Genomic DNA, 13,762 nt, shown 5'->3' with positions numbered 1-13,762 from the left:
GTGACTCATTTGGTGAATGCTTTCCAAGTTGTTATAGGTTGCAGAAATATGAGAATAGGGTGAACTGAAGTGTACAGTAGGCTAGAACTGACAAGGTAATCTGTGCTCAATGAATACATTCTAATGGTGAGAAACCCTGCTAAAGTAGTTGTGATTTTCTACAAAATACATCAGTCAGCAGATCCGTGCATAGAATGCAGTAGAGATGATGCTGGTGGAGAAATAAGTTGTCACCCTAGCCCCTGCAGTCACCTTTGGTTAATCAACAGTCATCCAGAATTCCAGAGTCTTCTAAAGAAGAAAGCTAAAATTACAGAGCTAACTGAGAAGTTTAAAAATGATCATCTGATGATAAAATGCAGGTACCAAATAAGTGTCATTACCTATGATTTATGAAGTATTTCTTATCAAAAACCTGATTTCTCCAAGAGTTATACAATATGAAGGACCAGTGTGCAAGGAGATTCTTGTGACATACTATGGAAAATTGTCACTGCTGGCCCCTTATTATAAAAATGACCCAGCATATTATGTGCAAAAATGACAGCCGGTGTTCGCTTGGAGCAGGCTGTATGAACTCCCAGTAACATTGCAGTGAAAATCATAATCAAAAGATAATGTCTAGCTGTTCTTAATGCAGCCAACAAATTGTGTCATGTGTGTAGGCATTCATTACAAATCATCATTATCTTTTTTATCTGATTGTACTTACGGGACCCATATGTGTGAATTGCCATGCCTCAGCTGAGAGACAATTTATCAAACGACAATACACACAGAAAATGGTATTAGTGAGCATAATAATTACCCCCCCCCCTCTCCCCCCATGAACCATGGACCTTGCCGTGGTGTGAAGGCTTGCGTGCCCCAGCGATACAGATAGCTGTACCGTAGGTGCAACCACAACGGAGGGGTATCTGTTGCGAGGCCAGAGAAACATCTGGTTCCTGAAGAGGGGCAGCAGCCTTTTCAGTAGTTGCAGGAACAACAGTCTGGATGAGTGACTGATCTGGCCTTGTAACACTAACCAAAACGGCCTTGCTGTGCTGGTACTGCAAACGGCTGAAAGCCAGGGGAAACTACAGCCCTAATTTTTCTCGAGGGCATGCAGCTTTACTGTGTGGTTAAATGACGATGGCGTCCTCTTGGGTAAAATATTCCGGAGGTAAAATAGTCCCCCATTTGGATCTCCGAGCAGGGACTACTCAGGAGGACATTGTTATCAGGAGAAAGAAAACTGGTGTTATACGGATCGGAGCGTGGAATGTCAGATCCCTTAATCGGGAAGGGAGGTTAGAAAATTTAAAAAGGGAAATGGATAGGTTAAAGTTAGATATAGTGGGAATTAGTGAAGTTCGGTGGCAGGAGGAACAAGACTTCTGGTCAGGTGACTACTGAGTTACAAATACAAAATCAAATAGGGGTAATGCAGGAGTAGGTTTAATAATGAATAGGTAAATAGGAATGCGGGTAAGCTACTACAAACATCGTAGTGAACGCATTATTGACGCCAAGATAGATACGAAGCCCACACCTCCCACAGTAGTACAAGTTTATATTTCAACTAGCTCTGCAGATGACGAAGAGATTGATGAAATGTATGATGAGATAAAAGAAATTATTCAGATAGTGAAGGGAGACGAAAATTTAATAGTCATGGGTGACAGGAACTCGATAGTAGGAAAAGGAAGAGAAGGAAACGTAGTAGGTGAATATGGAATGGGGGTAAGGAATGAAAGAGGAAGCCACCTGGTAAAATTTTGCACAAAGCATAACTTAATCATAGCTAACACTTGGTTCAAGAATCATAAAACAAGATTGTATACATGGAAGAAGCCTGGAGATACTGGAAGGTGTCAGATAAATTATATAATGCTTAGACAGAGATGCAGGAACCAGGTTTTAAATTGTAAAACATTTCCAGGGGCAGATGTGGACTCTGACCACAATCTATTGGTTATGAACTGTAGATTAAAACTGAAGAAACTGCAAAAAGGTGGGAATTTGAGGAAATGGGACGTGGATAAACTGAAAGAACTAGAGGTTGTAGAGAGCTTCATGGAGAGCATTAGGGAACGATTGACAAGAATGGGGGAAAGAAATACAGTAGAAGAAGAATGGGTAGCTTTGAGAGATGAAATAGTGAAGGTAGCAGAGGATCAAGTAGGTAAAAAGACGAGGGCTAATAGAAATCCTTGGGTAACAGAAGATATACTGAATTTAATTGATGAAAGGAGAAAATATAAAAATGCAGTAAATGAAGCAGGCAAAAAGGAATACAAACGTCTCAAAAATGAGATCAACAGGAAGTGCAAAATGGCTAAGCAGGGATGGCTAGAGGACAAATGTAAGGATGTAGAGGCGCATATCGCTAGGGGTAAGATAGATACTGCCTACAGGAAAATTAAAGAGACCTTTGGAGAAAAGAGAACCTCTTGCATGAATATCAAGAGCTCAGGTGGAAACACAGTTCTACGCAAAGAAGGGAAAGCAGAAAGGTGGAAGGGGTATATAGAGGGTCTATACAAGGGCGATGTACTTGAGGGCAATATTATGGAAATGGAAGAGGATGTAGATGAAGATGAAATGGGAGATATGATACTGTGTGAAGAGTTTGACAGAGCACTGAAAGACCTAAGTCGAAACAAGGCCCCAGGTGTAGACAACATTCCATTAGAACTACTGACAGCCTTGGGAGAGCCTGTCCTGACAGAACTCTACCATCTGGTGAGCAAAATGTATGAAACAGGCGAAATACCCTCAGACTTCAAGAAGAATATAATAACTCCAATCCCAAAGAAAGCAGGTGTTGACAGATGTGAAAATTACCGAACTACCAGTTTAATAAGTCACAGCTGCAAAATACTAATGTGAATTCTTTACAGACGAATGGAAAAACTGGTAGAAGCTGACCTCGGGGAAGATCAATTTGGATTCTGTAGAAATATTGGAGCACGTGAGGCAATACTGACCCTATGACTTATCTTAGAAGCTAGATTAATAAAAGGCAAACCTACATTTCTAGCATTTGTAGACTTAGAGAAAGCTTTTGACAATGTTGACTGGAACACTCTCTTTCAAATTCTGAAGGCGGCAGAGGTAAAATACAGGGAGCGAAAGGCTATTTACAATTTGTACAGAAACCAGGTGCCAGCTATAAGAGTCGAGGAACATGAAAGGGAAGCAGTGGTTGGAGAGGGAGTGAGACAGGGTTGTAGCCTCTCCCCGATGCTATTCAATCTGTATATTGAGCTAGCAGTAAAGCAAAAAACAGAAAAATTCGGAGTAGGTATTAAAATCCATGGAAAGGAAATAAAAACTTTAAGGTTCGCCGATGACATTGTAATTCTGTCAGAGACAGCAAAGGACTTGGAAGAGCAGTTGAACGCAATGGACAGTGTCTTGAAAGGAGGATATAAGATGAACATCAACAAAAGCAAAACAAGGATAATGGAATTTAGTCGAGTTAACTCGGGTGATGCTGAGGGAATTAGATTAGGAAATGAGACACTTAAAGTAGTAAAGGAGTTTTGCTATTTGGGGAGCAAAATAACTGATGATGGTCGAAGTAGAGAGGATATAAAATGTAGACTGAAATGGCAAGGAAAGCGTTTCCGAAGAAGCGAAATTTGCTAACATCGAGTATAGATTTAAGTGTCAGGAAGTTGTTTCTGAAAGTGTTTGTATGGAGTGTAGCCTTGTATGGAAGTGAAACGTGGACAATAAATAGTTTGGACAAGAAGAGAATAGAAGCTTTCAAAATATGGTGCTACTGAAGAATGCTGATGATTAGATGGGTAGATCACATAACTAATGAGGAGGTATTGAATAGAATTGGAGAGAAGAGAAATTTGTGGCACAACTTGACTAGAAGAATGGATTGGTTGGTAGGGCATATTCTGAGGCATCAAGGGATCACCAATTTAGTATTGGAGGGCAGCGTGGAGGGTAAAAATCGTAGAGGGAGGCCAAGAGGTGAATACACTAAGCAGATTCAGAAGGATGTAGGTTGCAATAGGTACTGGGTGATGAAGAAACTTGCACAGGATAGAGTAGCATGGAGAGCTAAGACCACAACAACAACAGTAATTACCTCTTGACAGATTATGAAATGGTATCATAAAAGAAAATCAAGAGAAAATGACTGGGTGTCATATGTATTTAACGTAAGATAGATTGTGTGAATAAGTAGAAAAATAGCACATGGAGGCTTGAATGAAACAATGGAAAATCCAGGATGGAATGTAACAATATTACAAAAAGAAAAGCTGCTACTACCATACAGCAGAGATGGTGCAACGCACAGTATCTCCGCTATATGGTGAGTAGCAACTTTCCTTTTCATAATATTGTTATACAGAGTCATGCCATTAAACATCTTCATTGAAAATCTGCTATGTCCATTGAATACTGCAGCACCTGTTGTAGTGCCATCTTCGTGAATGTTGCACTCTTTGCATCTTTTTCCGTTCTGGCAGGTAGTCCCAGTATCTCAGTATCGTTTTGGGATTCCAGATTTTACAAGGTATGCACTGTGTCTTTAGGAGTACATTATCAATACCCCATTCATATAGTAAACATTTGCGGATGATAACATTATGGCAGCTACTGCCATGTGAGAAGTCCAGTGAAAGGCAAGTCCCACTGTTCTAGTCATTAAAGTCTTCTTGTGTAATGTTATTTCTGATTAACATCTTGAATGGCCTACTCAAGAGTGGTCAGCACACTTGAGAGCCATTTGTATGTTTAATATACGGGTACGTTTCACCAATAGGAACGTCTTTCACTTGTAGTGCAACTGATCTCAAAAGGCTGTAAATAACTTTTTTTTTTTTTTTTGCAGTTGAGTAGATTATAAATCACTTACCGTATTTACTCGAATCTAAGCCGCACTTTTTTTCCGATTTTTGTAATCCAAAAAACCGCCTGCGGCTTAGAATCGAGTGCAAAGCAAGCGAAGTTCAGAAAAATGTTGGTAGGTGCCGCTACAAATATAACTTCTGTCGAATATATGTAGCGCTACACAGGTATGCTGTGTAGGCACAAAGATAAATACTTTCGCCAAAACCTCTGCGTCAGTAAATAAATTAAAAAAAAAAAGAAAAAAAAAGAAATGTGGAAGACGAGCTTTTTTTTTTCTCCGCCCCGAGTTTCGACCACTGCATTTTCATACTTTATCCAACGAAGTAAATACAAATTCCGTATTGTTCATCTTCAAATGTAGCAGAATTTCAATTTATTACGAAAATCCGACTGGCAAGACTGTTTAGGATGTTTGTCAATATGGCCAACTCTACGTTCTGAATTTTTTCCTACCAGTGAGAAGAGATGGCTGCTAATAGGAACCTGATGAAATGTGAATCACATGCAGTATTCTCTTCACCATAAGAATAATTGAATATAAACATTTTGCCATGTATTCTTTCGCGTTTGCTGCTATCTCATTTAAATCCTGTCTGCCTAATAAACTACGAAACTAGAGTGAGACAACAGCAAACGCGGAAGAATATACGTATCGTGTCATGTTTATATTCGTATTATTCTTATGCCTAATGTGATACAGTCAGAAATGAAGCACGGCAACTGACTATATTTTTAAATCTAAGATGACTCTAATTTCTGTGCAGAATTTGATGTACTAAAGAAGCGGCCGCAAAGATTTTCAAACGGAGAAAAATTTTCGCCGAACTCTCGTTCAGAACATGTTCTATCATACGCAGTCTATTATTTGGTTCTTGTTGATCATTATCAAAGAAAGCAGCAGTGTGAGTAACAACAAATAGCAGTCTCTTGCCATTGTTTCGCTAATGAGACGATTCCTCTCTTTTTAAGCGGCGGTAGCGCGCACAAAAGCAAGCGGTGCCGCGAGCGGCGACAGGCCGTAAACACGCACTATCAGAATGCGACAAACAATGCAAGACACAGTACAGTAATCCATTTTCAGCTTAGGATGACGTGAACACCTATAACAAAGAAAACGGCACTTATCAGATCAAAGCAAAATAAGCAATCAATTCAAACCAGACAGAGCACGTGAAAAAGGAAGGGTACTCGTAAAAATACGGACGGAGCGCCTGACGCATAGCAATGGCTACCTGGTAAAGCTTAACTGCTAAGCTTACGACTCGAACCAAACTACTGTCGCTATATCGTCATTCATTCGACGTAAATTGTGTCTCATATTACAATGGGCCAACTTTGTTTCGATTTGGAGGCGCGGCCTAAAACTTTTCTCTCCCCTTGAATTTCGAGTCGCAAATTTCAGGTGCGGCTTAGATTCAGGAAATTTTTTTTTCCTTTATTTCGAGTCTCATTTTTTAGGTGCGGCTTAGATTCGAGTGCGGCTTAGATTCGAGTAAATACGGTATGTTGCAATAAAAGCTGTACCTACAGTGGAAGCGTCAGAGGTATCTAAATTAGTTGTGTAGAACATGTTAACTATGCTTGGTCTGTAACAGCAGGCTGAGGGACAGGTTTTCAACAAAGTCATCACTTATTGTGAGACGTAAAACAACACACCATCAGATGATTTCTTTTCCATTCAGCTGACATTCCAGTAATGTAAAAAAAAATTCTGATTATATTTTCAATGTACATTGACACTGAATGGCCTAATAAAGTGCTTCCACTTACGTGAGTACATCCAAGTACCAAAAATTTGCATCTGACGTCATTTTATTCCTATTCTTGTCTGGTCACAAATATTCCAAAGTAGGGAAATAATCATTAATGAAATTTGAGATATGAGAGGACTATGTGAGCCCTCATTCGTCTGAGGCTGAACTAGCAAAAATATCGTAATAATGGTTAAGAATGTTCTTGGTTTTTTTAGAAATTCTATTTCTTGTCTCATAGCATAATACTGGGTAGATGTCATTATGCAGAAAAAATTCAGAAAGGAGTAAACATATAGTTGTTGACAGATGGAAAAAAGACAGCTGAGCTTTTGGACAGTGTCCTTTTCAGAGGTAACAGATTAAAACACACACACACACAAATTGTCTTGCCACTACAGCTGGACTGGGTGAGTGGTTTGGGAGCTGGAGTGAGTGAGTGAGTGAGTGAGTGTGTTCAATGTGGAGGAGAAGAGAGGCAGAATGAAGGGGAGGAAGATGCAGATCTGTGTTGTATGTTGTGGTTCATAAGGGCAATGATTTCAGTTCTAACCAGTAATATAAAAGGAATGTGTGTGTATGTGTGTGTGTGTGTGTGTGTGTGTGTGTGTGTGTGTGTGTGTGTGCGTTTCTTTTTTTTTAAGTGATAAGATTTTTAATGCATGATCATATTTCATATTAAGTAGGGAGTCTTCTAACCCCACTGAAGAACAAAAGTCAAAGTTTGCATACTCAAGTGCGTACACATACATAAACACACACTTACATGTGATAGGGAAGACCAAATTCTAACATTTGTAGATTTTATGCTGTTTGTAGAGAAAGTGTGTTGCAGTGACATTTTTTGGTCAAGCTAAACCTCCATGCAGCATAAAACAAGCATTTTGCCATTCAAATTATGTACTTTCAATTTAGATTAACAAGTATATAAACAAACTTGTGATTTATCATAATGAATTAGTTCAGCAGTTAATTCCATCCAATATATTTTTCTCATGTTTATAGAAATTAAAATCCATGTGTAGGGTTTCTTCTACCATAATTCATAAATTTTAATGTGATTGCATTTAAGTTTAATAAAATGTGTTATGATCAGTCTGGAAACTAGACCTAGTAGAAACAATGCCTATATAATTTGTGAAACTAAGGACAATATTGGAAAGGAAATATTAAGGCTTAGAGAAGGAGCACTTGCAGATGGAGTGTTTCAAATAAAGAAATGTAAATTTGTGCATGGTGTACCAGACATAATCCATGTGAATTTAAATAATTTGTAAAAGAAAGGTGCCTCAGTGTAGTTATTGTGTGGGTTAGATTGGAGACCAGATGCAGCTTGCAGTTTCTATACTTGGGAAGGTTGCGACATTTACAGACCAGCACTAATGTAGACCTTGAGCTATGCTACAGATCAATCTGTCAACACAGCAGAGGTCTTTTTTTTGGTGGGGGGGGGGGGGGTGTGATTATCACAAGTTTACACACTGTATCTTTGTTCTATTTCATAATGAACTACTAACACCAAAAGCTAATAAAGCTAACTCCCCAGTAAAATCTATATGTAGCATTTTTATATGCCGATGTCAAATTTTTCAATACCTTATCACAACAAATCCTACTAAAAGGCACATTTTATAGAGAAATCTTTAATACAGTGTATGTTTGCTTTGCTGCATGCTAAGTGTTTTTTTGTGTTTTCAGATTTAAACTTCAAACATTTAGTATTTTGTACATGTTCAGTCTGCAGTGTTTATGAGTCCACAAGACAAGACTTTGCTGTTTCCATGATGTCACAGGTCTTGTGCTGTGGTTGGTTGACAGAAGAAAATCTAGTACCACCATTTTGATTTGTGGAACTAGGATACCATATTTACACTTCTGTATGACAAAATTATGTAATTCTAGTAATAAACCACACTAAAGATCTCTCCAAAATGAATCATTTTTGAATGGTTGTTGTGCTGAAGTATCAGAAAATATGACATGGGTGTAAAAAGTTGATGCCATCCATTTTTAAGCACTTCATTTAGTAAGTTAAATAGGTACTTACAACAAATGAATTGCTTCTTATTGCCTGTTAATGAACATTTTGCTTAATCCATTTTATAGACATACTGATTTCATCTCCCCTTCTGTGCTGCAAAATGGCCTATGGCCTTTTCATTAAAATTTAGATGATTAAATATTCCCTTTTCAAGTTCATGTTCCAAATTTTTTCCTAAAAAAAATGCACACTGAATTCATGTTGAGCTGTTTTCAAGCTTGAGGTATACTGCAGTTTTTCACAAGAAAATAAAACTCAATAGAACTTGAGCACAACACACACACAGGAGGAAACTTGCTAATGACAGTACATTTTTTCTGTGCATTTTCCTTATTGATTCGTGAAACTGCTGCTAGGTGGTAACACTTAATGATACAGTGCTCTAGTGGTCTCACAAATGATATGCTTGCCAGTGATAAACTTACCAATGATGCACTTATAAATGTATTCCTACAGTGGTTAGAATTGCCTATGACAGAAACAAAAAATTATCTAAAATGCTATCAAAACGTTATTACATAACATTGATTAATTACACATCAAAGCATAATAAGAGATATACAGGAGATAGGGATTCAATATCAAAGTTTCAGCTGCTCTGTTCATTCCCTTTCGGAGTAAGCAGTGGAATGTGCAAATTGTGTGGAGGTTGGTAGGACACCATTAGGCTCTGTTAGTTGAGACTTCAGGAGGCCCAGAGGAGCTGTCTAGAAGCCATGCCCCCAAGCCTTTCATGCATAAAGCTAATGGGCATTTCAATGTGCAGCGAGAAGACTAGCTACCATCTGTCTGAAAAACATCAGTCGGTATCAACAGTTCAAAAAATGTTGACTGTCATTATTTGTGTGGAAAATACTTGAAATGTGTCTGATAATTTAAATTCTGTAGCACATTAATGAGAAATATGTTTTATTGTGGCTCTGCCTCAAAGTCTTTTAACTATGAGCCACACCTGGTGGAGACTGTATCTTTTAGTGCCAATTCCACTATTCTTAATGTGTTACTGGCTCCTACATTTTTTGTACAACTGTGTGCTCATCATCAGTCCTCAAATGATTTTAGGAGAGCAATATTTTAATGTAGCTATTTCAGTTAATTATTCCCTTCAAAGTCTCATCACTGTATGCTAACAAATACAAAAGTTAATATTTTTCAGACTGTTGAAAGACACATTTAAAAACCAGCCTTTCCTTTTTCTGGGAGTTACAGCAGAAAAGAAAGAACAAAAAAATTTTTCATGGAAAATATTCTGTTCCGTTTGGGCATGCCATGTACATTAATACAATCTAGGGATATGCAATTGAACACAGTTAAAATATGTGTTATGTGTTATTGCTCATGATGAATTATAAATATTTGTATTGCTGTTCTGTTGTTACCCGAAATATGTCTGTCATATGGCTCAGTTACAGTCTTGAGTACACGTTTACATATTAACGAGATACATCAGTTTGTGAGTACTTCTTAGTCTGTTTCTTGTTTTTCAGAAAATGGGCATACTTCTGACTTTTTGTATGCTGCTGGGTATGTATTTCATTGATCTGGTACATATCCTCATTAAAGTGAGAGGGAAATATGTTTCAATAAGAACATTTATGTCTGTCTTCTTGAATACTTTACAGTCTTCATTTTTATTTCAGCGGGCCATGGCTTTTTGTGGTTGGGTTTCTTCATGATGCAGTATTTTCATCATATGTAATCCATTTTACATCTTCACATTTGCTTTTACCTTGCTTGGGATTAATGACGTAACCTACTTTCTTACATCATCTGTGTCTTAAATAAATTACTGTCTCATTGTCAGTGGAAAACAACATATTGTAATGATTTCTTGAATTTTTCCTAGTTGCTTAATGCTGATTTAATTGGCCCACTAACTAAATATTCTCTTTTTATCTTTCTGTCTGAATGCAGTGACACCAAAATGCACATTGTTCTTTCAAACCAAGTGAGCTGTAATTTGCTTAAGTTGCACATATATTTACACCGTCTTATGCTTTTACACACAAGACATGTAATGTATGAAATATTAAATAAGTAATGATATCATCATGATGAAATTTATAGCATAACTACTGGGTCAGTGATGATCAGTATCTATTTTGATGCTTTATTCTGTCTGTCTGGACATTTAGAAGTTGTTTGCAAAATGGCAATGCTCAAATTACATGAGACGTAAAAGTGGGATTGGAGGTTAATATAGTATTAGTTTTGCACATAAAAATGGTTGTGCACTGCACTTTGATGGTTTTAATATAAAATAGTGAAAGCACTTATTTAGATATTTTGTATGTAATAAAACAGCACAAAATATTTTTTAAATCAGTGTTTATTTTAACTTTAGGAATTATGTCTATTTATATAGACTGCTACTGACAAAGTGTGTGTTGCTTGCTTCTCTTTTTCATAAATGTATTCTGTCCCGTTTTCTTCATTGACTTACATGCTGAAATTATCCATATAGCAGTTAATTCATAGTTGGTTGTACTGTATAACTGAACTACAGCAGTCTGATTTAATATTTTATTATGTAGGAATGGTGTCTGTTCTTTCCGACATGCACGTCCAAAAGAACAAACACAATTGATTCAATTAGCAGCTGTATTCAATACATTAGAAAAGAAATTTTAGACATTTAGCCACAGCAGGGCACTGCGCAAACTCAGCAGTGACAGATGAAAATTTGTGCCACACCAGGAGTCGAACTCAGATTTCCCGCTTTACGTGAGTGGTCGCCTTAACTGCCTTGACTATCCGAACACATCTCCCGTGCAACTCAAATCTCTATATGCTGCACTTTACAGAGTAGTGCCCATTATCCATTAATCCACTTGCCCGCAGTTAATTGTATTACTACAAGGGTTCAGATACAGTTGTGCATCCAGAGAGAGAGAGAGAGAGAGAGAGAGAGAGAGAGAGAGAGAGAGAGAGAGAGAGTAAAAAACATAGAAATGGTGTCCATCCATTCATACATGCATGAAAGAACAGACACCATGTTGTGGTCATTAACATGACAGCCATTTTACAGTCAAGAGTTTACAGTCAAGAGAATGGTAAAAACCAAAATAATCATTGTTTTTACATTCCTTATTGTTTTGAATACAGACTTAAAACTGTCACACTAGGTGTTGCTCCATAGTGCTGTATTCAGGTGTGCCTAAATATTGAAAATGTGGTTGATTTCAGTTGGAAACGGAGCAGAAAAATTCGAAGGCTTATGAGCAGTATCCTGCTTCATATAGTCTGTCTTTCTGTTAATTTTCCACTAAGAGTAATACTGTGCACCTCTTTCTTTCTTGTGTAGTTTATCACATAAACAGTATGAAGATTAGAGGCTCACTAAAGCAGCTAGACACATTGAAGAATAATTGTCTCACATTACTGGGTATCAGAAACTTCTGTGAGCTTTCAATTTATACTATTTTAAGAACTCAGTCTGGTAGAGGTGACGAGACAACTAATGTGCCATTTGTTTTGTGAATTTTAATCCAGACTTCTGTGAACTTTCAAATTAAAATAAATGATAGCACACTTAAAGTTAATGTAACACATTTCTGTTAAGTTGTTAAATCAACTTGACAACTGAAGGCATAACCATGAAAAATTGTTAAAACTCTAAAGGAAATCTCCACAAAGTTAATTCACACTTATTTTTGCCTTAACATGTTCATAATTTTCCCATGTTTTGTGCTTAATGAAGCAATGCTCACGGAGAACACACTAATGTAATTGACCGGCATTGCATTAGCCTCCAAGCAGTGTTTACAAACATTACTTGAATACTATGGTAAGTTTCTTGACTCCAGGGCACTCTACTTGGCATATTTGAATTGGTAAAATTTGAAACAATTCGTGCTTTTGCTCCTGCAACTGTCGTACTCTACTCGGTGTAGTAGCTGATGGAAGTAACTAGGTTACTTCGAATACAAGCATACCAATCACAGCAATTTTGAAACTGTCACTAGTGCACATGCACAGCTTTGTTATTGTCATGACACCTTACTTGAATGCATATTTAGTGTGTTTCATTGTTCGGGCTCTTGTTGCGCTAGTTGAAACCTTTGCTCCCTTTGCATTACTCAAATTTTTCTAGTTTAAATCCATCACCTTTATTTAAATATTGAGACACTGCATCAATTACATACCAATGAAAGAAATGTTGTTCAAACAGTCTGGGAATTGGGAATTTAGGGTTAACTTCATGCATTGTTAGGATAATAAGGATGTACGTAATCTCGATGTGCATTACAACTAGAGGCAAATAAATAGCATTGGTAAACACTCATTAGAGGACAACATAAGAGCACTTGCACACTGCAATGGTATTAGACCCAGCCAGAAATTTTTAGCTTTGTTTGGAGAACATGTTTTTCCATATCTACTCTGAACTTCCTAGCTCTAAACAGCCAAACATTCTTCATTTCCCATTGACTTGGATGGGCTGCAAGCGAGTATTAACATATTGTGTATCAAGAGAACAGATAAGAATGTCACCATGAACAAATACATGTTAAGAAAAGTATCAGGACACTATCTTTGTGATTTACTTTAACGTCCCCCTTTAATCTGACATGGCGGAAATTCCATGCACTCAAGCAGTTCTCAAGACTACTGCCCAAGTGTTCTCTATGAGGTCTCCTTTATAGGTACACTATCCCAGCATTCTCCCATAATCCAAAGTTGCATTTTTGGATCTCCTTCTGTCGAATATTATGTGCTCATTCCATTTCATGTTGTTTCACAGTGTTATGCGTGGATATTTAATGACACAACAGTCAAAATAGCAGTCAGAATCATGATGCCAAAGTCAAAAGTTAAGGCCACATTGGTTCCAACAACAAAACAATAAGGAAGTTCAAATTTCTTGGACACTAAAAGGGTAGAGTTGGTCTGCACATCCAGTTACCTGGTGAATAAGTTGGAGTTTCTGACTAGTGTATTCTCTGCAGTTATATCTCGTACTACCTTAGGAGGGAATGAGCTAATTGGAAGCTGGTTGGAGGAAACAGAGGAGGAGGTCATTTGACTGGAATAGAGCTGCCAATAGATGCGGACTCTGCATTGGTATTTCCAGTTCTGTTGTAGAGAAAATGGAAAAGGCACTCAT

At 37.5% G+C, this 13,762-nt stretch overlaps 1 protein-coding gene across 4 annotated transcripts in view; it reads left to right on the top strand.

The window, feature by feature from the left end:
- The window catches only part of LOC124723044 (galactosylgalactosylxylosylprotein 3-beta-glucuronosyltransferase S), a 197,026-nt gene that overhangs the window by 169,202 nt on the left and 14,062 nt on the right, over nucleotides 1-13,762 (top strand). Inside the window, exon 6 of one of the 4 annotated variants that reach the window (XM_047248225.1) lies at nucleotides 10,143-10,179. The exons of the other annotated variants lie outside the window; for them this stretch is intronic. Coding sequence (XP_047104181.1) covers nucleotides 10,143-10,179 — 37 coding nt within the window. The remainder of the gene's footprint in view (nucleotides 1-10,142; nucleotides 10,180-13,762) is intronic. 4 annotated transcript variants of the gene reach the window in all.

Source organism: Schistocerca piceifrons, chromosome X, assembly GCF_021461385.2.
Source record: "Schistocerca piceifrons isolate TAMUIC-IGC-003096 chromosome X, iqSchPice1.1, whole genome shotgun sequence".
Lineage (NCBI taxonomy): Eukaryota > Metazoa > Arthropoda > Insecta > Orthoptera > Acrididae > Schistocerca > Schistocerca piceifrons.
The sequence above is the reverse complement of the archived record's forward strand: the minus strand, read 5'-3'. Positions and strand labels throughout refer to the sequence as shown.